A 26,623-nucleotide genomic window follows, 5' to 3' on the forward strand; every position below is an offset into this window, starting at 1 on the left:
ACCCCCCCGACCCGGTTTTGACTGCCCGCTGGGCTCCTGGTGTGAACAGCGGCTCCCAATTTAGCTGTCACTGCCAGGTGGGTGGCTCTAGAAGGATCCACACTCCCTGCAGGGGTGGGAGAGGGGCGTGAAGCCACAGTGGATGCCTTGGGCACAGCCCAGGGACCCCCGCCTTCTGGAGATTTGGGCCTTCAGGGGCCAGAAGCTTCCTACTCCCCAGCCCCACCCAGCCGGCCTCCCCAGAGAGAGGCCACCAACTCAGTTGTGCCCACTAAGAGAAGACCCTGAGCCCATTCGCTGGTGAACACAAGTGGCCTGAGCTTATCTCAAGGTCCAGGAGCCCTGGGGACTCACTCACCCCTTCCTCTGGGCACCAGGAAGAGTGGCGGACCAGGGGTCCAGGTGCCAGCCCTGCGTGTCTCACTTGGCCGAGTGTCTGTTCATCTCCTTTCAGGCTCCCATCCTGGAGACGGGCCACAACGGATCCAGTCCAGGGCTGGGGGAGGCAGAGGTAAGGGCATCACTGTGCAATGCACACGTCCCATTGATGGTCCCAGCAGCCTCCGGGTGGTGAGAGGTGCGCATGGCCCATCAGGGGGCCTGCCCACAATCCAGGATGCCATTCTGTGGGAGGAGGCCCTTGCTAGTACAGAAGTCAGAGGCATCTGGAGCTGGGCAGGCCCAGTGGGATTCTTGGGGCCACTGCCAGGGTATGGCTGTCGGTCCCTTCCTTGTGCCAGCCCCCTTTGCTGCTGCATGTGGCTTTGATGAATAAGAGATGAGGAAGCAGATTAATTATGACTTAATAGGCACCAAAGTTGGCAGAGGGACTTCTAGGGACGGGAGTCCTCAGGGGTGCAGAGCTGATGGGGGAAGGCCAGGACGCCCTCTGCAGCCCCGGGGATGGGGGATGGTGAGAGGCTTCTGGAGGAGGCAGAGTCTGTGGACAAAGAGAGGGCAGAGAGGGGCTGCCAAGATGTGGGTCCACCTAAGTTCCCCAGACCTCCTTCTCCCGTCTGGAAAATGGGTGTCTACACTGCAGGACTGAATGGGATGACTCACTCAGCAGGCCTGGCACAGAGTCTTCACAGGCCTTGGGCATGCAGCTGCCCTCTGTGGTGAGAGCAGATGGCAGACCAGTGCCCCCCAGCTCCCTGGCACTGGGACCACATCCCCAGACGCCCACTCAGAGTGCAGGGAAGGGTCGGCCACACTGACACGCTTGGGCAGCAGGCATATACTTTCTGCATGACCTTCGAGCTTCCTTCCTGGTCTCTCCTTGTGTTGGCCTGGAATGGCCCAGAATGTATGGAGCCAAGACTCAGTTTCCTTGCTGCCCCATCCCTACCCAGGAGGCACCAAGGTCCTGGATGTCCATGAGTACCACACAGGCATGCCAAGCAAAGTACCGTGGCACGCCTGTCTCTCCAGGCGGGAGATGAGCCTCCTGAAGCCCTGGGAAGCAGTGACCTTCCAAGAAGACTAAAGCGTGTACCTGTCAGCCCAAGATGGGCCACCGCAAAAGGTCCCCTCACCTCAAGCTGGCTTCTATGGGCAGGCCTGGAGTTTTGAGTGAAAACCCTGCATGATCCCCTCAGGGGACAGGAGGGGTGAACAAAGGAGGGAGGGTGATCAGCTGACCAGGCCCTGAGGCATTAGCCTCTGCCTCGTCCACATGCTGCGCCAAGCTCAGAGAGGCCAAGGGACTGGGACGAGGTCACACAGCTGGGGAGGGCCCTCATGACCGGCATGTTGGTGGTGGAGGCCGAGCCCCAGGTTGGGGGTGGGGTGGGAGGTGAGGTAACTCCTGGCCTCACTGGAGTGGGGGTGGTGGGCTGGGCAAGCTGGCAAAGGATGTGCCCTACAGAGTGGGTGTGACGTGGGGAGCAATTCAGGCAGATGTCTGTGTGGCCCTGCTGGCCCAGTCCAGTAGGGTGTGACAGGTCTGCCCGGCTCTGAGGGCACAGCTGTCTGCAGTCTCCAGCTCACTCCTGATCCCCAGGGCCATGTGTCCAGAAAGCCTGGGAGGTTGGATCAGCTGGGCACAGGTGGCCTGTCCTCCTAGCACCCCTGCTGGGGCTTCCTAGGGACTGATTGGTGTAGACTCTGGGCAGCAGACGGCCAGACTCTGCCCACAGGGTCCCTGGCTCCTCCCACGAGGTCACCCCATAGAACTGGCTGTGCCCCTTGACCAGGGGCTCCAGCCCTCCCTTGCTGCCCTCGCTCCCTTGCCCACTGGGCCTTGGGGGGTGATGGCTCCACAGTCGCCTGCCCAGAGAGTACACCACTCCCCATGCTGCCCCCCACCTGGCTACACCTTGCAAAATGTGGGTTACCAAACCCTCCCACACGTGCAGCCTGAGAAGCGGGCTGTGCCTTGCTGGCAGCAGACCGACCAGCTGCCTAGCCCTGCTCAACTCTGCCTCTGCACCCACATAACTCCCTATCAGCGCTCGACACCTAACCATCCCAGCCAGCACCCAGGAGTGGACCCAGCTTCCAGTGGGGAGGGCGCTGGCCAAGGTGCTGACCTAGTGGTGGACACAGGAAACCAGCCAGTCCCTCAGCGCTCCCTCTGTGGGCACTGCACAGACCTGTGGGGAGTTGGAGACCCAGGCCCCAGCCCAGAGCAACTGGAAACAGCCAGGCTTGGTGGCTGGAGAGGGTTCCGGTGCCAGAAGCCGCCAGGGCAGCCCCAGCTCCCCATTTCCCCCCATGTCCATTCCGTGCCCCAGAATGGTCACTTCAGCTGCTGCAGGAGGGGCGGAAGGGGCTTTAAACCTATGAGAGGGGCGGGGTCACAATCTTCAGCTGTAGTGGGCCACTCTGGGTCACTGATAATTGAAGTGACGCCTGCGTAGTAAGCACGGAAGTGTCCTTTCAAAGCCTCTCTGCAAGCACAGAGCAGCCCAAGACTGGAGCCTGGTCCACCCCAGGGCTGTCCTCAGACTGATGGCCAGTGCCACGTGACTCATCTAGGGTCTGATCCATCCCTGTGGTGAGAGCTCAGTTCCTGGTCGGGGGGCTGCTGTGTGCAGGGGCCCTGGAGGAAGAACACTTGTGTGGGGGTCGGGCCTCAGCCTCCCACTGGCTCTGCGAGCTTTGCCTGAGGTTCCCCATCTGTGCAATGGGTGACGATGTCTTGATGTGGCTCTGGGAGGACCCATTGAGCCACCTCAGGGGCTGAGCTGGTGGCACTCGGCAGCCAGTACCCCCTGAGGAGGTGGCAGTGTGTGCACAACCCACTCCTTCAGGAGACCAGGGAACAGAGTGGCTGGCGGTATCTGGGCCCCACCTCACCTTCTGTGTGGCTGGGAATGGCATGCACTCCACAATGCCCTGGTAAGCCTAGGCTGGGACAAGGATGATAGGGTTAAAGCAGGCAAAGGTGATGAGGGGCACAGAACGGCAGCCAGAGGCATGTGGGCAGTGCAGCCTCCACACCAGGCAGAGGGCCCACCCAGCATGGCTCCGCCCCGCGAAGCTGCCTGCCACGGGGCTCAGATGGGAGCACCGGGGCTCTGGGAGGTCCTCACTTCCTCTGGACAAGTCAGGCAGGTCACCAGCCCTGCACCCTGCTCATCTTCCTCAGGGCCACCTCTATGGCCAGGAGCGGGCAGAGAGCACAGGGGCCCAGTCACCAGGTCTCTCTGCTTCATATCAGTGGACCTGGGCTCTGAGGGGGGCCATCAGGGCATCAGGCTGGCCCACTCCGTCCTTGAGTCAGAGTCCTACAGACTGACACCAGGCTGGCCTGCAAGACCCTCATCTGGATGGTCCTCTCATGCAGGGTGGGCCTGGGGAGGATCCAGCCCAGCTGAACTGACTCCCAGCACTCCTCCAGGTGCAGGGGCAGCCTGGCAGTTGTCTGAAGACCCCGGGATGCGCTTAAGAACTCATCAGTGCGGCCCGGTGGTTGCCCGGAGCAGAAGACGGAGAAGGGACACCTGCACCCCTGTGTGGTGTGTGCAGGGGCGTCACTGGGTTTTCTGGCTCCATGACCCCTCCTCTGGTGGGGGCTGGCTTGGTAGAGTGGGGGATACTAAGCAGGTGGCCTCCGAGAGCGTCTTCTGGGTTTGGAGCCCCCATTCCGCAGGAGGGAAGAGGTGGGGGATGCCTGCAGGGTTACAGGTAACATCTGGCCTGGGTCCCCTCCCTGGGATGGTGCAGAGAGGGTCACAAAGGCCCAGGAGTGCCCCGATAACTCTCTTAAGCCTTGAGCGTGTTTCTTACTGAAAAATTACTGAAAAATGGGGGCGATCGTGCAAGGGGCTTCTGTGCAGGGGGCGTGTGTTGGGGGGTGGGTTCATGGGTTTCCTGAAGCCAGGAAGGGAGTGGGTCGGGCAGAGGCCATCCCCAGGCCTCGGACAAAGCCCTTGCCCGCTTGGGGACCGGGCCAGCCTAGGCCGCCACACACTTGGGCGCGCGCCCTCCGGCCCGCGCCGCCATCCCCTAGGCAGCCTGCAGGGGCCGCCGCCTCTTCAGGAATGCGCCGCCTTTGTCTGGGGCTGGGCGGGCTGAGCGCTTCCTGCTGCCCCGCCTGCGGGCCCGGCCCGCAGCGGCGCCCACGCCCCCACCCGGGCGCGTCCCCCAGCCCCCTCCCGGGCCAGCGCCCGAGCTCAGGTGAACGCCCCGCCCGCCAGCCCCCGCCCGCCCTGGCAGGCGGGGGGACCAGGCGGATTCCTCGCGCGTCAAACCACTTGATCCCATAAAACATTCATCCTCGCGGTCCGCGCCGCCGCCGCCCTCGCCCTGCGCTCCCACGGCCCGAGCCCTGCCCGGGCCGGTCGGAGCGGAGCGTGCGGAGCCTCCACCCGCGGCCGGGCCGGGGCCGGGTCGCAGCGGCGGCCCCTGGACGCAGACCCGGCCGCGGGGAGAAGGGCGCCCGCCCCGAAGCGACTTTTAGTCCCCCACGCGCCCCGCCTGGCCCCTATGATGAAGAGGGCGTCGGCTGGAGGTGAGTATTCACGCGGCGCCCAAGTCCAGCAGGCGGCGGGACGCGGAGCGGGGCGGCTCGCCCCCTTCCCGGAGCCGCAGGGCCAGTCCAGGGCTTCCAAGGCGGGGGAAGAGTAGCCGGGCGGCCGGGAAGGCCACCGTAGTGCCACGCCAGGCTGGGGCCGCGGGCGCCACGGCCCCGGGAGGGCGGAGCCGGAGGCAGCAGGAAAAGTTGCTGCTTCCCGGGTAAATTGACGGCGATGGCGGGGCCGGGGGTGGCGGTCTGGAGGTCCCCGAGGCTGGGCCAGGTCCCAGGTGGGGGCCGCGGGCTGGAAGGGCGGGGTCCGGCCTCGGCACCCCGGTCACGAAGGGGTTAATGAGCGGAGGTTTTTTTGTTTGTTTGTTTGTTTGCAGAAACGCGGGTACCGAGGGTGGGTGAGGGTATAGGGGCGCCTTCGTCCCCGCCTCACAGACTGGGCTCAGAACCTCCCGTTTCTCCCAGGTCAGGCCGCAGTGGGATGAATGGGGGCGTTGAGGGCAGTAGAGGGCTTGGGGGAGAAGGTTGTCCCAACACTGCCCCCAGCGCGGGCGATGAGAGGAGGCAGCAACGCCCAGTCATCCACAGCCCCAGGGACATTGAGAGGCTTGGCTGGGGAGTCAGGGGCGGTGGGGCAATCAGCAACTCCTCCCTGGCAGCCTTCTTGGGACTCTCCCGCCCCCCCGGGTGTGAGGTCCCTCAGTGGGGGCAAGGGAAGGTGGGCTCCATGTGAATTGGGTATGCCCTGCCTGGAGGGTGCTCCCCAGGTGCCCACCCAGGCTGCCCTACTGATGTCCATGGCGCGGCAGGCTGCACACACGTTTCCTTGCATGTGCACGTGTCTACACGGACTGCACACTTGCACACCTCGGATGCACATGCATGCCAACGCCGCCCCAGTGTGCACATGCACAAACACTGGGAGCACACACGGACTCTGAGGGTGCATATCTGTGTCCTCGCCCCCGCCTGCACGCCCACGGCCACACATGCATGCACGCGGCATGCCTGCTGTGGTCTCCACGGGTGGCACATGCTGGGGCCCCTTTCGCAAGACCCACTCCTGCACCCATACGTTCATGTGTTGAGTGGGGAGGCCAGGCCCACAGACAGGGGCAAGACATCCTCTGCCCCACCTCTTCCTGCCTGCCTCTGTGTCCTGGGGGTCTCCCCCTCAGGTGTGTGTGTGTGTGCGCGTGTGTGTAACTTGGTATGCGTCTGCACGTGTGTCTGTGCGCGTGATCATGTGTGCCTGTGGGCACAGAGGCATATGTCTCTTTGCCTCCAGGGTGTGGGTGCCCCTTGTGTGCCTAGACAGGCTGTGGCCTAATCTGGAGCAGAGGCCCTGGAATGTGTGTTGGGGGCTCACTGAACGCCCCCAGCCCAGGGTGTGAGGGACAGGGTCTCCCAGCCGCTCCCACGCACCAGGGCTGAGGCAGTGAAAGACGATGGTGGGCTGGGACCTGCCTGGGCAGGGACGACCCATTTCAGGGCATGAGGTCAACACTGTGACCAACAGGCCAGACTGTGGGCACCCTTGGTGGCCACTGCAGCTTGGCTGACTGGAGCACGTGACCCAGAGTGACTGCAGAGAGGCCCTGCCTCCAGTGCCTCAGTTTCTCCATGGTGAGGACCTTCTTGGTGAGGGGTTCCGGGGTGGGCTCCCCTACCTCCGGTGTTGTGTAGGGTGCTGAGCAGATGGATGCCATGCTGCATGATGGGCAAGGGTGGCCCACTGGCACTGTGGCAAGGGCCCCAGGCTGGGGCTCAGAGTGGCAGGTCACACCTCCTGCTCCCCTGGCCACACCAGTGACTCGTCTGTAGAGTGGGGACCCGCAGGGTATCTCGTAGGTTGTGTGAGGGTGAAACATACTAGCAGAGGGGCAGCTGAAGCAGTGGGGCTGGCCAGTCTCTTTTTCTAAGCCTCAGTCTTCTCATCTATAAAGGGGGTGCTGTTCCCTGTTCTGCTCCACTGAGGTGAGGAGGAAGTGAGCTCCCATGCCAGGGGTGGGAATGGGTGGCCATCAACACCTAGACCCCACTGGGCAGAGTGGCATGTGTAGGGCCTGCCATGGCAGAACCGTGACCTGAATTTGGGTCCTGGCTCAGCCACCTGCTGGTGGTGTAACCTTGAGTGTGACAGGTCACCTCTCTGCCTCAGTCTTCCTCACCTGCAACATGGGCCAGTCGTCAGGGATTATCGGGGCACTTTCAGGCTGAGGCTGGGCGGAATTGGCCCAGCTTTCCCCGTGGAGTTCTGACTCCAGTGCCTCTGCCTGCAGAATGCCCAGAACACCTCCCCACACCCCCACCCAGCAGAGTCCTCCTGGGACCTGTGCATGCCAGCTGGGCCCCTCACCCCGTCCATTTGCAGACGGGACAATAAAAGCCCCTAGTCAGGCAACTGAGGTCACAGGTGGGTGGAGGGGGGACAGGGCAGGGATGCTGCCCGAGCTTGGGAGACACCCCTGCAGTACCTTCACTCCCTCCCTGCCCTCCCCCTGTTCCTCACCTGGGGGGCTGTGGAACCCCTGAGCCTGAGTTTCCCTGTGTCGGGGTCCTTCCACTGGAATTGGCAGAAATGTAGGTTTGCCTGGAGCAAGAAGCAGGGGAGAGGCTGAGGGAGGGCCTGGCCCAGCAGGTCTCCGAAAGCCAGAGGGCTTGTGGAGGGTCTATGGAGGACACCCGCACAGGGGCTGGGGCCCTGGAAGGTGGGGAAGGTCCTGCTGTCCTGGGAGGCTGGGGACTGGCCCACAGCCTGTGGAGGGGCCTGGGTTTGTTTGCTGTTGCTGTGAGTGACAGGCGGGCTGTGAGGGCCAGGGCATGTGGGACAATGCCCTCCTCCTCCCTCCGCCCAGAGACAGTGCGGCCTTGCAGCACAGTCCCCTCCTCATCCCTGCCCCAGCCTTGAATTCATGCTTTGTGGCACAGATGGCCCTGTGCAGCCGGTGCAGCACCAGGAGAGTCCAGCTGGTGAGGACAGGACGGGCAGGAGGCAGAGGAGCCCTCCTGCTATCCTGGGCCTGTGGCCCGGAACCTCTCACCGGGAGCCTCGGTCTGTGCGCCTGGGAAAGGGGTCAAGAGCAGGAAGCACACAGGGAGTTCCAGGATGACCTGGAAACGAACAAATGCGTGTGTGAGCCAGGCGCCCCGCCCGGCCCTGGCACAGGGTTAGTGAGGGCTCCTGACACTTGGCTACTGTCTGATCAATGAGGTTCATGCTGTCCCGCCCCCATTCTGGTGAGCCTGACCTCTGACCCCCAGGCTGGCCTGCCTGACCCTCTGCAGCCACCCAGGGCCTGGGCCTTGGGGTCCGAAGGAGCTGGCCTGGCCGCCTGCTGCCCTTGCACCTATGCAGATGCCCTCTCTGCACCTCTCAGTGTCCCTGCTCTGCGGCCTGGCTGCACCCAGGCCAAGGTCGCAGGCACCCTCAAAACCAAATCCAGACACTGCATTTGCCCCAACCAGCTGTTCACCTTCTCATTGGTTTATTCATTGGTTTGTTCCTGGCCTGTCAGATTCTCTTCCGAGCCAGGCAAATCAAGGGGTGTGATCCTTGGCATCATGCATCTCTAAGATTGAATGCTTTAAAGGATAGGAGGTCACAGAGTGGCCCGGGGAAGCCCGATCGGAGTGACGGGCATGCTGCCCCACCCCACAAATCTCCCTGCACTGTCCCTGGGCCCAGCTGGGTCCCCCCACACCAGGTGTTCTGTGCTGCCGTTTCTTCTTTTATCGCTGTATTTTAAACACTTTGCACATCGGGAACTATTCTTGTGCATCATGGGTTTTCTGGTGTGTGTGGAATCCCTTCCTGAGAATGCACCATCATTTATTTATCCAAACCTGCACTGGCCTCCTGCACTGCCTGCGGCCGTGGAGCTGGGCGCCGGGAGCTGCAGCTCTGCACACCCACCCCACCGTGTCCTCAGCTGGCACCCACCAGGTCCGGGGGCTGGTCACATGGCCCTCCCCTGACGCTTGGGCTGATTTCAGGGGACTTGGCAGCAGGGCCAGATCCCGCCCCTCCTAACCCGCTGAGGCCTTTGACAACCGTGGGCCAGCCGGGCGGGTGATGGTGAGTGAGTAGAGTCTGTTTCCGGCCGTCGGCTCTCTGGGCGGTCATTTGTGCACTGGGTGCCTTGGGGCCGGCCGCCTCTCCCCTGCCTCTTTCACACAGCCTCTGGTCTTGCCCACTGTGGCCTGTGGGGCCTCTTCTGTGGGGCCACAGGGCATGGAGTGGTGCTGGCACCGTCTCGCAACTGTGTCCTGTCTGATGGAGGCGGCCCATGGCAGCCAGACCCAGGAGGCGAAGAAAGGCAGGGCTGTTGGCATACCTCGAGAGTGGCCTTAGGAGGTGCTGAGTGGGCACAGGCCAGGGTCCCCATGTAGGTCTACATAGGCCTGGCAGGCGGTAAGCCCCATTCAGGGCCCTGGCACATGGAGCCAGGCTGATCTGGAAGTGGAGTGTCAGGCACTGACCCAGCCTCACTCAGAGCAGCCTGCCCTGGGCCCCCGGGTGCTTCTCGGCCCTCCAGTTGGCACCCTGGCATTCTGAGCTGGCTGTCACGGGGCACGGTCCGTGGAGTTGAAGTTCTTTGGAATGTTGGTGGGTGTCACATAAGGGCTTTGTGGTCAAATGTGGGACGTGCTGGATTAAATGGTGCTGATGGTGCTCCTTTCCCGCAGGGTGTCTTGGGCCCTGTTTTGGAGGGTGGTGGGCAGCACCTTCTCTGAGGGGCACCCCTGTGCGATGCACCTCAGGGCCTGGTGTGCCCAGGAACCTGTTTTGGGAAACAGTGGTTGAGGTGCCTCGAGGACCAGAGAAGGAGACCTGTGGGCCTCCAGCAAGGGCCCCGGAATGGATGGACCCTGCCACACAAACCCCGTACCCACGGGGCACCCAGTGGGTGGAGGGACCACTGCTTCTCCCAGCAATTTGAGGTGATGTACAAATTTAACCTTTGGATTTATGACTCTATTTCTTTGCAGCAAGTGTCACGGGAAATGTCAGGCCGAGGCTGAGGCTGGGTGAGGGGCCTGTCGAGGAAGGGGGTAGGGCTAGGCAGGCTGGAGTGCTGAGGAGGGGCTCAGGCCAGGGTGGGCTTCAGGCCCCTCACCTCCTCCTGGGAGCCTTCCTGGATTGTCCCTTTCTTGCCTGGATCCCCGACTGTCACAACCTTGCTGAGATGTTGCCTTTATTTGCCTTCTGCCAGGGCCCAGATGAGGCCAGCTCGGGGACATGCCAGAAGTCCCCCATTCCCCAAGGCTGGGCAGCCGTGGGATCAGCTTGTGCAGTGTCAGCTTGCTGTGTGACCTTGGGCAGCTCCACCCTTCCTGGTCACCGCAGGCCTCGTCTGCAGTCCACCGCTGGTAGCCAGAGGTGGTGTTCCCAGCTCAGTGCCGACAAGAGTGGGGAAACGCCTGGAGGCCTCGATGTGTGGGGTGTGGGGCTCTGGAGGAAGTGGGCGGGGGCTGAGTGCAGGGCTGGGGTTGCGGAGGGCTGGCCCTTGGTGGTCCCAGGGCCTAGGGCAGCCCTTGCACACAACAGGTGCTCAGTAAAGACCGAAAGGCAGTGCATTGATGTGGAAGGTGGAGGTGGATTCCGGCTGGGAGTCCACAGTCCCCAGTTACGCACCCCCCCTCCACTGCTACATAGCAGATGTCATTCCAAGGCCCCAGCCTGGCCTGTCACCAGCTCTGCCCTGCCTCCCAGGCTCGGGCGGGTCAGGGAATGGTGACTGCCTCCTCCCTGCCGTGTGCCAGGCCTGTGCACTGGAGCAGGGGTTCAGGCTCTCTAGTGCCCCGGCAGTTCCGCATCTCCTGCACACACAGCTCCCCCCACTGCACACCTTGGGCCTCCAGATCCAGCCCGTCTGCTAGTGTCACGTCCTCCATACCCAACGTCCAAGCCCAGAGTCCCAGCCTCTTCCCTCTACCCATCCCCAAAGGCAAAATCTGTGTCAAACTTGCACCCCATCTTCTGGTCCATCCCCTTCACTCCTCACTGAGGGCCAGCCTCAGACCTGGCCTCCGTCCCCAGTCTGTGGCCACAGCCGGCCCCTGCAACCTCTGCACCTCCTGGGTTCAAGCGATTCTCCTGCCTCAGCCTCCTGAGTAGCTAGGATTACAGGTGCCCACCACCATGCCTGGCTAATTTTTTTGTATTTTTAGTAGAGATGGGGTTTCAACCATGTTGGCCAGGCTGGTCTCAAACTCTGACCTCAAGTGACACCCACCTCATCCTCCCAGAGTGCCGGGATTACAGGCATGAGCCACCGTGCCTGGCCTCTGAAGGACACTTTCAAGAGAATACACAAACAACAAGCCAGGAGAAACTATTTGCAAATCATATATCTGGTAAAAGACTTATATCCTAAATATACAAAGAACTCTCAAAACTCAATAATAAGAAAAAAACCTATTCACAAATTGGGCAAAATAATTGAACAACTGGTTCACCAAAGACATTTTGTCAGCAAACAGGCACAAGAATAGATGCTCCACATCTTTAGTCATTATGGAAATGCAAAATAGAACCTCAGTGAGATAGTATTTCATGCCCACCAGGATGGCTGTAATTTAAAACAGAAAATGCCAAGTGTTGGCAAGGACTGTGGAGGAACTGGAACTCTCACATGCTGCTGGTGGGAATATAACATGGTGCAACCACTTTGGAAAAGAGTTTGGTAGTTTCTTAAAGAGTTAAATATGAACCTACCATATGACACAGTCATTCCCCTCCTAGGTATCTACCCAAGGTAAGTGGAAGCATTTGTCCAGACACAGATTTGTATACAAAGGTTTATAGCAGCTTTATTTGTGTAAGCAAAAACTGGAAAGGACCTGGAAGTCCATCCACATGTGAATGGATAAACAGGCTGTGTTATGTTCATACAGTGGATGGATATAACTGTATGACACATGCAGCATGGATGTGTATCGTGGATGAATATCAAAGGATTTTAGACATGGATAAATATCAGAATGATTATGCTGAGTGAAAGAAGCCAGACAGAAAGGAGTACATACCGTATGTTTCTATTTAGATTGAATTCCACAAGATGCAAACTAATCTACAGTGACAATACAGATGAATGGTTGCCCAGGGGCAGGGAAGGGCACTGGGAACCTTTTGGGGGTCATCAGTATACTCAACTCGACTGTGATAAGAGGTTCACAGGTACAAACATGTCAAAATATACCAAATTATACATTTTAAATGGGCGCAATTTATGCCAATTACACCTCAATAGAGAAAAATACAATGCTCATTTTATGCAAAGGATTATTTTGTAAAACTCTTTTGAGGAGGACCATCCTGGTCAACGGCCCCCACCATCGAGACTCTCCTAGCACATGGGTGCTGTGGTGACTCGGCCTCTGGGCTCACCCTCTGGTGCTGTGTGCACATCAAGAGCAGGATGGAAAGGTCCCCTCCCCACAGCCTGGCTGTCAAACCCCCAGCACAGAGGTGCACCGTGCAGCTTCCCGTCATTTCCCATTTGCCTGTCCAAGCTCTCAGTGTCCGAGCTCTGTCCTCTTTCTGGAAGACAACCAGGTTTAGTGTTGGGAGCAGGAGACCAGCATGGGCTAGCCCAGTCCCACCACCTGAACAGAGGGGCTGTGATCCTCCAAGCCATCCAGGGAGGGTGCCACCTGGGTACACAGCTGGTCCCAATGGTCAGGCCTCCCCCTGACAGAGGGGCAGGGCCGTGTCATGGTCAGGGCCTGTGTCCTGAAGCCAGAATGAGGGTCAAAGCCCAGCTGCCCCACTGACAAGCTTCACGGTCCCAGGAGTGTCACTCTGCACATCAGTTTCCTCATCTATAAAACAGATCAATGACATTATCTGCCTGGGTACCTGCTAGGGCAAGTGGGTGAGTTAAGTCCGATGAAGCACTTAGAACAGTGCCTGGTATGTGGCAGTGTACAGAGCATGGGGCAATCACTGCAGCCGACCTAGCTGGTGGCCCCAGTGGGCCTTAGTGCCCCAGGTGTCTGAGGAGCCCACCCTTCAGCACTTCCCCCCCGGTGGCTGCAGCACACACTCCCCCAGGACCCATTCAGCCCTCCCAAGGAGAGGGAAGCCTCCCGAACCTGGTGTTGTCCGAGGCACAACATGCAGGAAGTAGGGCAGGTATCCTCCCTGGCCCCTCACCCTTCCTAGCCAGGCTGGAGCTGATCTGAGGTGGTTCCTTGATTCTGGAGTCTGAAGGGACATTGAGGGGCTACCTGTGCTCCAGACAGACCAGCTCTCTTCTCATCTGCTTCACACACAGGGGTTCTGGGTAAGAGCTCACTTCATTTCTTTGAAACACCACTCTGCTGGGCCAGCCAAGTCCTGTAGACCCCACCACTTGCACCCCTTGACCTCAGCATCCACAACACACCCACAAGCTGCACCCAGCCGTGCTCACCCAGACAATGAGGATGGTGCTGCTCACTGGCTCCGGACAGCTGTTGACTCAGGGGGAGCCAGCTGTGGCTGAGATCTTGGGGGTTTTGGTAAATCTGGTAAACTCCACGTGCAGTTCTAGCGAGCCCAGATGGGAGCACCGCCTGTTGGCCGGGAACCCTAGATCTGCTTGGGCTTCGTGAGGATCTTGCCCTGAGTGACCTCCAGCTGGGGAATCGCCCTCCACCTGCACCAGGGAGAGCTTGGTCATTGTCCGCAGGACCCAACTAGTCAGGACGGGCTTCGACGAGGAGGACAGATTGGAAAGTATGCTCCCTTCAGGAAGCAGTAGCTTTAAACTGGACTAGTTCTTATATAATGGGCAGTGTGTCCCTAACAAAACCAAAATGTAGTCCAATAATGGCTTCTCTGAGGGAAGCACAGGGCAGTTGGGTTGTCCAAAGCCGTCTTTGGAACTTCACAGGTTTGAAAGATGATGGTTCAAGAGGCCCCAGTACTATTCAGCCATATAAAAGAATACATAAACAAAAATGTGGCCTAGCCATACAGTGGAATATTATTCAGCCATCAAAAATAACATTCTAATACCTGCTACAACATGGAAGAAGCTTGAAGCATGATCCTGAGTGAAAGAAGCCAGACACAAAAGGTCACATATTACGTGATTCCACTCATATGAAATATCCAGCAGAGGTCAATTCAAAGAGACAGAAGGTACATTAGAGGCTGCCACGGGCCAGGGAAGGGGAAATGGGGAGTGACTGCTAATGGGCTCTGCTTTAGGATAATAAAAATGTTCTGGAATTAAACAGCTGTGATGATTGCACACCATTGTGAATGTACTAAAACCGATTAATTCTACCCTCTAAAGTGGAGGATCTTATGTGAATTATATCTCAATTGTATCTAAATAAATAATTTGTAAAGGCCTCAGGAGGGGAGCTGATAATCAGGACTTAATCCCTGACTTTGCACACTACCTGTCACCCACTGTCTCCAGTCCCTCATACTCATCAGGAGCCTTGTGCAATACCACCTTTGCACTTGAGCCTCCCTCTGCTTGGAATGCTGATCCGCCTGCCCCAGCGTGTCCCATGAGCCTGCCCGGCTCAGCTCAGTGACCCCTGGCTTCTGCTCTCCCCATTCCAGGTATCACAGCTTGTATTCTGCTTTCAGAAATCAGTAGTCAATCTTGCTGGTGCCTAGGAGACTGGTATTCTGTCACATATAAAGAGTGGGTGACCAGCATTAGAGCATCAGGGAACACCCTCACCCAGGCACTCACCTGTGGGATGAAGCCACAGCACATCACCATGTGGAAGCCAAACTTGGTCACATACTGAAGCTCAGCAACCTTACCTCTTCAGCCTGTTGACAGAGATCCTTGACCTGAAGGAGCTGTTTGTCTTTCTCTTTTTTTTTTTTTTTTTTTTTTTGAGACGGAGTCTCGCTCTGTCGCCCAGGCTGGAGTGCAGTGGCCGGATCTCAGCTCACTGCAAGCTCCACCTCCCGGGTTTACGCCATTCTCCTGCCTCAGCCTCCTGAGTAGCTGGGACTACAGGTGCCCGCCACCTCGCCCGGCTAGTTTTTTGTATTTTTTTAGTAGAGACGGGGTTTCACCGTGTTCGCCAGGATGGTCTTGATCTCCTGACCTTGTGATCCGCCCGTCTCGGCCTCCCAAAGTGCTGGGATTACAGGCTTGAGCCACCGCGCCCGGCCTGTCTTTCTCTTAAATGCCAGACCTCAGCAGAGCATCAGTACAAGCCTGGGCTGCACATGCTAGAATATAGGTGGTCTAAGGATGTACTGCATACAGTAGCAATTAGTCAATATATGGATCTGCCAGGACACTCCTACCTGAAACACATTGGACAGCAGGGTTGGGTATAAAAGGGGTTATTATTATCTCAAGCACACCAGACAAGAGGGCTAGGCATAAAAGGGATCATGTGCCAGTTCTACTAGTTTATCAGCGCCATCAAAGTTCTTATTTAATAATCTCATTTTCGGCCAGGCACGGTGGCTCACGCTTGTAATCCCAGCACTTTGGGATGCCTGAGGTGGGCGGATCACGAGGTCAGGAGATCGAGACCATCCTGGCTAACACGGTGAAACCTCATCTCTACTAAAAATACACAAAATTAGCTGGGCGTGGTGGCGGGCACCTGTAGTCCCAGCTACTCGGGAGGCTGAGGCAGGAGAATGGCGTGAACCTGGGAGGCGTAGCTTGTAGTGAGCCAAGATCGTGCCACTGCACTCCAGCCTGGGCCACAGAGCGAGACGCCATCTCAAAAACAAAATGAAAAAAGAATTGCATGTTTGTTCATTTTGAGACAGGGTCTCGCTCTGTCATCCAGGCTGGAGTGCAGTGGCACGATCTTGGCTCCCTGCAGCCTCTGCCTCCTGGGTTCAAGCAATTCTCCTGTCTCAACCCCAGAGTAGCTGGGATTACAGGTGTGCGCCTCCACACCCTGCTGTGTTTTTGTATTTTTACTAGAGATGGGGTTGGCCAGGCTGATCTAGAACTCTTGGCCTCAAGTGATCCACCTGCCTCGGCCTCCCAAAGTGTAGGATTGCATGTTTAAAAAAAATCAAACCTCATGAATGAGACCAAAGTGTCTACTGGTGCACAGGAAAAGAACACGCTTTACTTCAAAGTACCCCAGGGAAAACCCAGGCACAGCCTCCCCAGCCTGGCAGCCCTTGCCAGCCTGTACCTAGGGTGGGTGTGAGTGCCCACAGCTGGGAGAGCACCCGGCACACCCCAGCCCTGCTCCCAGGGTGAGCCCCACATAAACCAGGCAGAGAACTCCTGGGCTTCGGGCTGCTAAGCCCTAGGGGCCCCAGCATCACCTGCTGTGTACAGACCCTTCTTGGGGGTGGGAGGGAAGGAGTGGTCTCACCCTGCAGAACTTTCGGGATAACTAAGGATGTTTCCCAGGGCCTATGGGAAGTCTGAATCAAAAACTGCTTTTCAGTGAGTGGGACTCCTCACTTTGAGGGATCTGGGTTCTGAGCCAGCAGAGCAGGCAATGCGAGGGGATCCGATCCCACACCCAGGCTCCATGGCTCTGGGGTTCCTCCTGCCAGCACTCTCCACCAGGACCCCTGCTGCCCCTCAGAGCACCCCCCATGACAGTATGCAGGGCCTCCGAGCCCACTTGGGCCAGGAGGGTGCCCAGACCTGCCTTTCCCCGCCTGCCTGCTCTCAAGGCTTAAGCCAACTTTCTCCATTTGTGCTAACTTCCTCCCTCCCTCCCTCCTTCCCTCCTTCCCTCCCTCCTTCCTTCCTTCCTTTCTTTTTTGAGACAGAGTCTTGCTCTGTCGCCCAGGCTGGAGTGCAGTGTTACCATCTCAATCTAGGCTGACTGCAACCTTTGCCTCCCGGGTTCAAGTGATTCTCCTGCCTCAGCATCCTAAGTAGCTGGGATTACAGGCCCGTGCCACCCCCCACCCCCAAACTAATTACTGTATTTTTTTTTAGTAGAGACGGGGTTTCACCATGTAGGCCAGGCTGGTCTTGAACTCCTGATCCACCCACCTTGGCCTCCCAAAGTGCTGGAATTACAGACATGAGCCACCATGCTTGGACTTCCATACATTATGGCCATTGGGACCAGCTGTGCACCCAGGTGGTACCTTCCCTGGGTAGCTTGGAGGATCACAGCCCCTCTGTTCAGGTGGTGGGACTGGGCTAGCCCAGACCAGCTAGCTGGTCTCCTGCTCCCAACACTAAACCTGCTTGTGTCATCCACGCAGGGCCCCCATGAGATCTTCTGGTCTGCACAAAGCCCCCAGAGACCAGGAAGGGTCCCCTCGCTGGGATTTGAGTCCCAGCCTGAGAGTTGGGCCAGTGGTGTTTGTTCTCCATGTGCGACTCTGCAAGCAGCTTTCCCTCCTGGTTTCTGTCTTTTTTTTTTTTTTTGAAACATGGTCTCACTCTGTTGCCCAGGCTGGAGTGCGGTGGTATGATCTTGGCACACTACAACCTGCCACCTCCCAGATTCAAGCAGTTCTTCTGCCACAGCCTCCCAAGTAGCTGGTATTACAGGTGCCCACTACCAGTGCGTCCAGCTAATTTTTTGTATTTTTAGTAGAGATGGGGTTTCGCCATGTTGGCCAGGATAGTCTCGAACTCCTGACCTCGTGATCCACCCGCCTCAGCCTCCCAAAGTGCTGGGATTACAGGTGTGAGCCACCGTGCCTGGCCCCAGTTTCTGTCTTGGGTGTGGTCCCCAAACTCTTGAGCATAGCCCCACGCCTCCACCCAATCATTCACGTAGACCCCGGGGTGCACAGAGGTGGAGGGTCGCCCTTGGAGGAGCTGTCTGCAGTGTCCATGGCAGCCTCAGTGTGGCTCCTCTGCTCAGCCCAGGGTGTGGTGGCTCCATCACTGCTTTACGCGTTGGGGTTCAGGAGGAATTCTCATATAACAGGAACATCTCCACATGTCTTCCCCGCCTTAGCGTCTTGGGGTGTACGTGGAAAAACCCCAGGTGGGGCTCACTCCGACAGAGTCCCAGCCTCTGACATTGAATCATCCACAGTCTCTCTAGTTTACATGGTAGGGTTCAGGGATTTATGAAAGTCATATATTAAAAAATGACTTCATTATCTCTTTGAATTCAACTTTGATTAATGTTTGATCCTATTTATTAACTTAGACCATGAAATTCCCTTAAGTATTTTAAATGAGATTAATGTATGTCATATATTTGATTTTTCTTTTCATATACCAGTTGTTTGGCTAGCAAACAGACCTTCCAAACATTCAAACCATGCTTGTGAATCTAATAAATTAACCAAAAAATGTGAAGCATCTTTAATTCTCTGGATTTTAATATACTTTGTGAGCTTAGTAACATTTTTCTATTCCTTTTAAGATAAACTTAAAAAAAAAATTGGGGAACTAGGCCAGGTGCAGTGGGTCACGCCTGTAATCCCAGAACTTTGGGAGGCCGAGGCAGGATGGAACATCTGATGTCAGGAGTTCAAGACCAGCCTGGCCAACATGGTGAAACCCTGTCTCTACTAAAAATGCAAAAATTAGCCAGTGTGGTGGCACATATGTGCCTATAATCCCAGCTACTCAGGAGGTTGAGGCAGGAGAATTGCTTGAACCCAGGAGGTGGAGGTTGCGGTGAGCCAAGATTGTGCCACGACATTCTAGCCTGGGCAACAAGAGCGAAAGTCTGTCTCAAAAAATATATATTTATATTAATATTAAAGAGCACAATCTAAAGTGTAGGGGTGGAATGAATGAATGAACCCTTTAGGCAAGCGAGCAAAGGCTTTCAGGGCAGGTGTCCGTCATTCCCTTGAGCCAGGCCTCCGCAGGCTGAGCACTGAGCGCTGTCTGACCAGGACGTCATCCACTCGGGCAGCGCCCTCCTGGCCCCGGCCACCAGGGCGGCGTGGGAGCAGATCCAGTGGTGCGAGGGTGGCACGGCACAGCTGCTCCGGTGCCTCAAGGGCGACTTCAGCAACGTGGCACACAACATGCAGTGGAGGTACCTGTGGCCCTTTGTCATCGTCACCGCCAACATGAGTAAGGCACAGGCTGTGTGGGGGCTGGAGGCCTGCAACCCTCAGGGGTGCACCCAGGAGCTGGGACCCCATGGGTGGAGCACGTAGGCTCCTGGTCCCCGCTTGGCCATGCTCTTAGAAAAATGATTCAGAGGCTGGGTGCGGTGGCTCATGCCTGTAATCCCAGCACTTTTGGAGGCCAAGACAGGCAGATCACATGCAGTCAGGAGTTCAAGACCACCATGGGCAACATGGGGAAACCCTGTCTCTACTAAAAATACAAAAAGTAGCCAGGCGTGGTGGTGCGTGCCTGTAATTCCAGCTACTTGGGAGGCTGAGGCAGGAGAATCACTTGAACCTGGGAGGTGGAGGTTGCAGTGAGCCAAGATTGCACTCCAGCCTGGGTGACAGAGCGAGACTCTGTCAAAAAAAAAAAAAAAAGAAAAAAAAAAGATTCAGCAGCTAGGCCTCCGTTTCCTCATCTGTAAATGGAGCCTTTGGGAAGACAGTCCGTGATGACACACCCATCACTCCCAGGGACAGGTCCTGGGCTTGGGAGATGGTGGGCCATGATCTTGGGGGTCCAGCAACCGTTCCAGACCCTCAAGTGTGAGACTCTAGAAGGGTGAGTGTTGAGGGTCCTGCCTCACTCCAGGCTCACTGCAGACAGGTGTGGGTACAGGTGGGAGGCAGGAAGTTGGAAGTCAATTCTGTTCTAAAGATGGTCAGTCAACCGGATGTGGTAGTTCACACCTGTAATCCCTGCACTGTGGGAGACCGAGGCGGGTAGATTGCTTGAGCCCAGGAGTTTGAGACCAGCCCAGGTGCCATAGTGAGACCCCATCTCTATAAAAAAAAAAAATTGCCAGAGGGGGTGGCATGCTTCTGCATCCCCAGCTACTCAGGAGGCTGAGGTGGGAGGATCGCTTGAGCTCAGGAGGTTGAAACTACAGTGAGCTGAGATTGCACCACCGTACTCCAGCCTGGGTGACACAGTGAGACCCTGTTTCAAAAAATACATATAAATAAATAGGCTGGGCACGGTGGCTCATTCCTGTAATCCCAGCACTTTGGGAGGCCAAGGCAGGGGGATCACCTGAGGTCAGCAGTTCGAGACCACCCTGGCCAACATGGTTAAACCCTGCCTTTACTAAAAAAAATACAAAAAAGTAGCCAGCTGTGGTGGTGGGTCCCTGTAATCCCAGCTACTCAGGAGGCAGAGGCATGAGAATCGCTTGAGCCCAGGAGGCAGAAGTTGCAAAAAATCCAGAATGTTTCCAAGCATTTCAACTAAGGGATACTCAGCCATGTAACTGATAATGTGAGAAAGAAAAGATAACTGAAATTTGTATGTGAGCTGATTGTCTTTGATGTGCAGTGAAAAGCTGCTTCTAACTGGCTGCGATGGCTCACACCTGTGACCCCAACACTTCAGCCGGCTGCGATGGCTCACACCTGTGACCCCAACACTTCAGCCGGCTGCGATGGCTCACACCTGTGACCCCAACACTTCAGCCGGCTGCGATGGCTCACACCTGTGACCCCAACACCTAAGCCAGACGTGATGGCTCACACCTGTGACCCCAACACTTTAGCCGGCTGCCTTGGCTCACACCTGTGACCCCAACACCTAAGCCAGACGTGATGGCTCACACCTGTGACCCCAACACTTAAGCCGGCTGCGATGGCTCACACCTGTGACCCCAACACCTAAGCCAGACGTGATGGCTCACACCTGTGACCCCAACACTTAAGCCGGGCACGATGGCGCACACCTGTGACCCCAACACTTTAGCTGGGCGCGATGGCTCACGCCTGTGACCCCAACACTTTAGCTGGGCGCAATGGCTCACGCCTGTGACCCCAACACTTTAGCTGGGTGCGATGGCTAATGCCTGTAACCCCAACACTTTGGGAGGCCGACACGGGGAAGATCACTTGAGCCCAGAAATTTAAGACCAACCTGGACAACATAGGAAAACCCCATCTATACTAAAAAAGTTTTTTTTTTTTAATTACCTGGGCATGGTGGCGCATGCCTGTAGTCCAGCCTACTAAGAGGCTGAGGCGGAAGGATCGCTTTAGTCCAGGAGATGAGGCTGGAGTGAATTGTGATTAGGTCTCTACAGCCCAGCCTGGGCAGCAGAGCAAGAACCTGTCTGGGTGTGGGGGAGGCAGGGGAGGCTGCTTCTACATAGAAATAGAAATTTTGGAATCGCCTTCCCTTCCCTGCAAAAACAAACCAGAATGCTGTCCGTGTATGTACAAATCTTCAATCCTGGGTTGAGATTATGACACAAAACAGTTTGAACATTTTGAACTTTCTTAAGGTGCTTTTTTACAGATCCATGACAATTACTAAAAACTTCCCCAAATAAAAACGACATGAAAAGGTAAACTCCATAATGGACAGTTTAAAATTGGAAGCCTTGGTAGTAAATGGATTTTGTCAGGTATATGGTGTTATCTCCTGTGTTTTTTTTTTTTTTTTTTTTTTTTTTAGATGGAGTCTCACTCTGTCACTCAGGCTGGAGTGCAGTGGCACGATCTTGGCTCACTGCAAGCTCCGCCTCCCAGGTACACGCTATTCTCCTGTCTCAGCCTCCCGAGTGGCTGGGACTACAGATGCCCGCCACCATGCCCAGCTAATTTTTTGTGTTTTTAGTAGAGACGAGGTTTCACTGTGTTAGCCAGGATGGTCTCGATCTCCTGACCTCATGATTCACCTGCCTTGGCCTCCCAAAGTGCTAGGATTACAGGTGTGAGCCACCGCACCCAGCCCTCATGTGTCTTAAAAAGAGGAGTGACTCTGATGTGGGGTCATGCTTGAAACTGAGAGGACGAGGTCCCCGACTCTCCATTGCAGCCAGCTCTCTCTGGAACTAATAGAGTGAGAACTCGCTCATTACCAAGGGGAGGGCACCCCCATGACCCAAACAACCCCAACCAGGCCTACCTCCAACACTGATCACATTTCAACATGAGATTTGGAGGGTCAGACATCCAAACTGCATCAGATACATTCATGTCTAAGCGGTCCGTCCTCAGAACTTTTTTCAGCCTGCAGATCTGAAACTCTAGCCCACAAAACACCAACTCCCCTCCCCAGCCCCTGGTGCCCACCGTTGTTTCTGTCTCTGAATATGACTCCTCTAGGGACCTCCTATAAGTGGAATCACACGATACTTGTCCTTTTGTGATTGGCTTATTTCCCTGAGCGGAATGTCCTCTGGGTTCACCTGCGTTGTAGCAAGCGTCAGACTTTCCTTCCTTTTGAAGGCTGAGTAATACTCCATTGTGTGGATGGACCGCGCGTTGTTTATCCACTCACCTGTTGACCCGGGCCTGGGTTGTCGCCACCTTTTGGCCTGTGTGAATGGTGCTGCTGTGAACGTGGGTGTAGAAATATCTGGGTCCCTGCCTTCAGTTCTTTGGGGTGTAGACCCAGAAGTGGGCTTGCTGGGTCATGTGGTAAATCCTATTGTTGATTTTTTGAGGACCCACCATACTGTTTTCGGAGGGACATCTGTTGGTTTTTGAAAAGCACCTGCTAGCACTGACAGCTGTCTTGGGGAACGCAGGCTGCTCCTGCCGGAGTCCTCATGCTCTGCTCATGTTGCAGAAGACCCCTTGGTGAGGCCAGCTGGCCGGAGGACCACCACCCTGCAGACCACACACCCAGGGCCTGGCACCGTGGGGAGACCCCGATCAGCAGGTGAAGTCGACACCCTGATGATGCTGGCCAGTTCACCTTCACTCTGGTCATTTACTGTACCCTGGAGCAGCTCCTGCTTGAGTGCTATGACCCCAACCACTGCAGCCTCCGGTAAGGCCTGGGCACAGGGCACATGGGGAGGGCCCATTCCGGAGGCTCCTAAGGCTCCCACAAGTCAAAATCCTGATCCTGATCAAGCACAGGTCTTCACAGTGACATGTCACCATGACCCTGGCCAAGAGACAGAGACCACTGCCCCGTGGTGTCCCTTGGAGGGAGGTTCTGGGTCTGCCACAGGACACCACACCCTGGAACATTGCACACCCTTTGCCTGGCCTTATCCCAGTGTTTCTGTCAAAAATGCCCCCTGCCCAGCATACACCCCATCTTGTGCCCCGAGGGACTCCATTCTCTCCCCACACACCTGATCCGAGGCTGTTGTGGGTAGTGCCTGCTGCTAGCCCCAGGGTTAGGGCTGCTCAGCCAGTCCTGGCTGGAAAGGATGAATGTCCCAGAAGCAGCTTTGTGGCCTGTGCGGTGCGAGCGGCCCGAGGCTCTGCCCTTCCTCCTCCTGCCATTTCCCAGTTCCCTGGCTCTGGGTCCTCGTGTTCACGTTGTTCTCAGTGACTGGGTGATTCACCCCCATGAGCTGTCATTATTTCGGTGTCTTTTGCTGGACATTTAAGCCATTCCCTGTTTCTGCCATTAGCTATTATAGGCTGTAACATCTTTGCACCTGTGCCTTCTTTCTTTTTATATTTCTGAAGTACCAATTTGACCCAAAGGTGACACATCTCCCTGTGTGTCCTGTCAGTGATAAAACCTGCTCTGAGGATGAAGATGCCGCAGGGCCCATGGGTCCAAGCTCTCAGAGTGTGATTCTGTCTCCCCTAGAAACACATCCATGTCATGTCCTCAGTACACTTGTGCGTGGGATTAAGCAAATGTTTCCTCAGCATGTTTGTCCCTGTGCTCTGACTTCTTGACCTCAGGCTGCCTCACTGGTCCATCATTAATACCCCGATGGTGAGCATGCTGGTATACAGTGAGGGGGCTCTGCTCCCGAGACCCCTGGAGAGGCCTGTCCTGGTGGAGTTCACCCTGCTGGAGATGGAGAAGCGAACCAAGCCCATCTGCGTGTTCTGGAACAATTCCCTGGCGTAAGTGTGACGCCGGGAGCCCTGCATCTCTATGTGAGGGCTTTGCCAAGGCAGAGAGAACCTGCAGGGTCGGAGGCTCTGTGGCACAGCGTCCCACGGGGACAGTCTCTTGTGGTCTGTGTCTCCCATTTCAGTCCCCTATGGGGCAGTGAGCCTCCTGCTCTGCTTCTGTGGGAGCATCAGAGCCCCCCAGATGCCCACACACAGACGCGCACAGACCTGCACATGGAGACACAGACGTGTGCACATGCAGGCCCACACATAGATGCGCACAGACCTGCACGTGGAGACACAGACATGCACAGACCTGCACAGTGGAGACACAGACGTGCTGCACGGTTTATGTAGAGCTGTAGACTTACTTGAGTTACTCTGTCTTTACAGGGAGCTTGCTTTTTCTCTGCTGGTTTGTTTTCACTTTTGCTGTCTCTGTTTAGAAGAAAACATTAGAACCGGGGTGTGGATGGGAGCACGATCTGGGAGGGGAAGACCTGCTGTCCCTCCACATACCAGGAGGGAGTGGCAGGAAGGGGAGACACTGCACCGGACTCCGGGAGTCAGAGCGTGAGCACCCCCAGGCTCGAATCTGCTGAGCGTTGTGCGCCCCTGCAGCAGGAACACTCTCCCCGTCACAATTCCTCTGGCAACAGTGGAGAGCTGTGAGTGGGAGCTGTCCTGGGCACTGTGCTATGGTGAGCGAGCCCACGCCAGTGGCCCATTCAGCCCAGCCTCATTCTCCTCCTGCTTCTGTGCTTTCCAAGTTCTAGTTAATAAGCAACCAGCACGGTACCTGGAATGTAATAGGCTCTTGTCTTATAAAAGAGAGAATAAAGGAACCCCTTTCACCACAAGGGACATCAGGCCCAGCCCTCTGTCCCGGGCATCCATCTTTGTTCTGGCAATTAGCTCCAGCTCTAATGACCTGCTCGCTGGTTTATGTTGCACCTATTGTTTCCAGATTGTAAAGCTGGTGGCAAATGTACTAACGTTCACATCCCATTTACAGATTAGCAAACTAAGGATCTGAGAGGTTGTGTGACTTTCCTAGAGTCCGATGGGGGGCAGGGCCCTGTCTGAAGCTGAGACACACCTCGTAACAGCTTGTTATTTGGGGCTTCCCATCAGTGAGGCGGGAGTCATAATGGGGCCCTGGCTTCTGGGCAGTTCCCATAGAACATTGTGCAATCTGAAGATGGAAGTGTCAGAGGAAGGTGAGGTGTTATTTCTGAAAGATCTGCCCTCAGAAAGAGACAGGAGTGCATCGCAGCTGGGTGAACTCCGGATGGTGGTTCCAGCAGCAGGGCATGTGGTGGACGCCAGAGGGCCACGTTTGAGTTTTGCTGCTAGATGACACACAGAACTTGAACTTCAGAGGGTGCTCCTTGGAGGCCCTGACCAGACACAAAAAGGAAGGGAGACTGTTCCCATGGTCTTGCCTCTGTAGCAGCAAGCCTGCTGTTCTTGCAGCTAGGTGGCTGTTTGGTGCAGGGGGCTGGTGAGGAACACGATGGGGAGCAGCCTGCGAGAGTGCCGGGCTTTCAGCACTCACGTTACCTGCTGTTTGGTTTGGCCAGGATGGCCTGGGAGTCCCCAGGGCTGGGCAAAGACTGCCCCCAACAGACTCATGGACTGAGGTAACTATCTCTCCCTGGCCCCTTCTCCCTTCTCTCTTCTCTACGCAGTGTCAATGGGACGAGAGGGCGGTCTGCCCAGGGCTTCGAGCTCCTGTCCAGAAACTGGACACACGTTGCATGCCAGTGCAGCCACACAGCCAGCTTCAAGGTGCTCATGGACATCTCCAGGTGTGAGGTGGGCATCCTCCTGTGGCCACTATGCCCACCGAGACTACCCCCAAACCTGCCCCTCCTCAATCTAAATCTTCCATTCTAAGCAGCTTTGAACAAAGCAAATCAACCGATTAAAAAAATATATTCCAGGATTGGCCAGAGTCTTTGATGATTTCCATAACAAAGCGTCAGTTACAAGGGTTTTCAGAGAGCCCTGGTTGTGCATTAAACCCCAGGATGGCAGACCCCAAACTCAGGTTCTGAGGAGCTCCTGGAGTCTGCCCCTCACTTCAGAGCTGGTCTGTGCAACGGTGCCGCTATCCACCACTTAGATCGCTTTGATCATAAGGCAGGTGACAGCTGCTGGGGATGGTAGGTGCTCCCCCTCAGGGCCACATGCAGGGCCACAGGATAAAAGGCTGAGCAGCTGATGTTTAACCTCCGGCATTTTAAGCAGCCTGGGAGTGTGAGCCGGCCATTGTGGGCCTGCAGATTAATTGGGGAGTGGACCAAGTGCTGTTCTGTTATCCAGCCAGGAAGTGGATGGGAGCCAGCCTGGGCGTGGCCTACGTGGGACCTGGTGTCTAGGAGTCAGAACTAGAGGCCTGGGTGGCCTCCCCTGGCCCCTCCCTGGGGCTGCGCTGTAGCTCAAGGGCCCAGGCCACTGTCCTTCCTGAGGGCTTTCTGATGTGAAGTGGCCCTGGTTTCTGTCATATTCTTGGAAGGGTGAGTCAGCCCTGGGGCAGGGCTGGAGGAGGGCTGTGGCCTTCTGTGCAATGTGCAGGTGAAGCTGCCCTGCCTGTGCCCCTGTCTCATGGGCAAATGGCACTCCCCAGAAGGACCCACCTGGAGAGGGGTCAGTGATTAGTGGACTTTTGTTCATACAAGGGTGGGGTTGGGAGTTGTCTCATGGCCAGGATGCCGGGCGACATCTGGGCCAAGGAAGCTGAAATTGAGGCAGAAGGAAGGAGGCTGGAGTGGGAGTCTGAGGCTCCCATGGCCCGGGTGCCCCAAAGCCAGTGGTCTCTGAACAGCCCCAAGCCA

At 56.6% G+C, this 26,623-nt stretch overlaps 1 protein-coding gene across 2 annotated transcripts; it reads left to right on the top strand.

The window, feature by feature from the left end:
* The first annotated feature begins 4,628 nt into the window (after positions 1-4,628).
* Positions 4,629-25,731, top strand: LOC104667827 (cadherin EGF LAG seven-pass G-type receptor 1-like). 2 transcript variants are annotated; one of them, XM_030915832.1, is made up of 4 exons: positions 4,629-4,957; positions 22,540-22,743; positions 23,625-23,792; positions 25,475-25,731. In XM_030915832.1, the coding sequence occupies exons 3-4, from the start codon at positions 23,656-23,658 to the stop codon at positions 25,680-25,682; spliced, it is 345 nt and encodes a 114-aa protein (XP_030771692.1). In that variant the 5' UTR covers positions 4,629-4,957; positions 22,540-22,743; positions 23,625-23,655; the 3' UTR covers positions 25,683-25,731. The 2 variants fall into 2 exon arrangements, with proteins under 2 accessions (XP_030771692.1, XP_030771694.1); XM_030915834.1 differs by having other exon boundaries at positions 22,543-22,743.
* Positions 25,732-26,623: the final 892 nt, after the last annotated feature.

This window comes from Rhinopithecus roxellana, chromosome 13, assembly GCF_007565055.1.
Source record: "Rhinopithecus roxellana isolate Shanxi Qingling chromosome 13, ASM756505v1, whole genome shotgun sequence".
Classification (NCBI taxonomy): Eukaryota; Metazoa; Chordata; class Mammalia; order Primates; family Cercopithecidae; genus Rhinopithecus; species Rhinopithecus roxellana.

What these genes read in the sequence shown, in the direction of transcription:
- LOC104667827 (XM_030915832.1), top strand. Translation starts at nt 23,656, where the DNA reads ATGGTGAGCATGCTGGTATACAGTGAGGGGGCTCTGCTCCCGAGACCC. An exon ending in TTCTGGAACAATTCCCTGGC is followed by an intron (nt 23,793 to 25,474) that starts GTAAGTGTGACG and finishes TTCTCTACGCAG; the next exon opens with TGTCAATGGGACGAGAGGGC.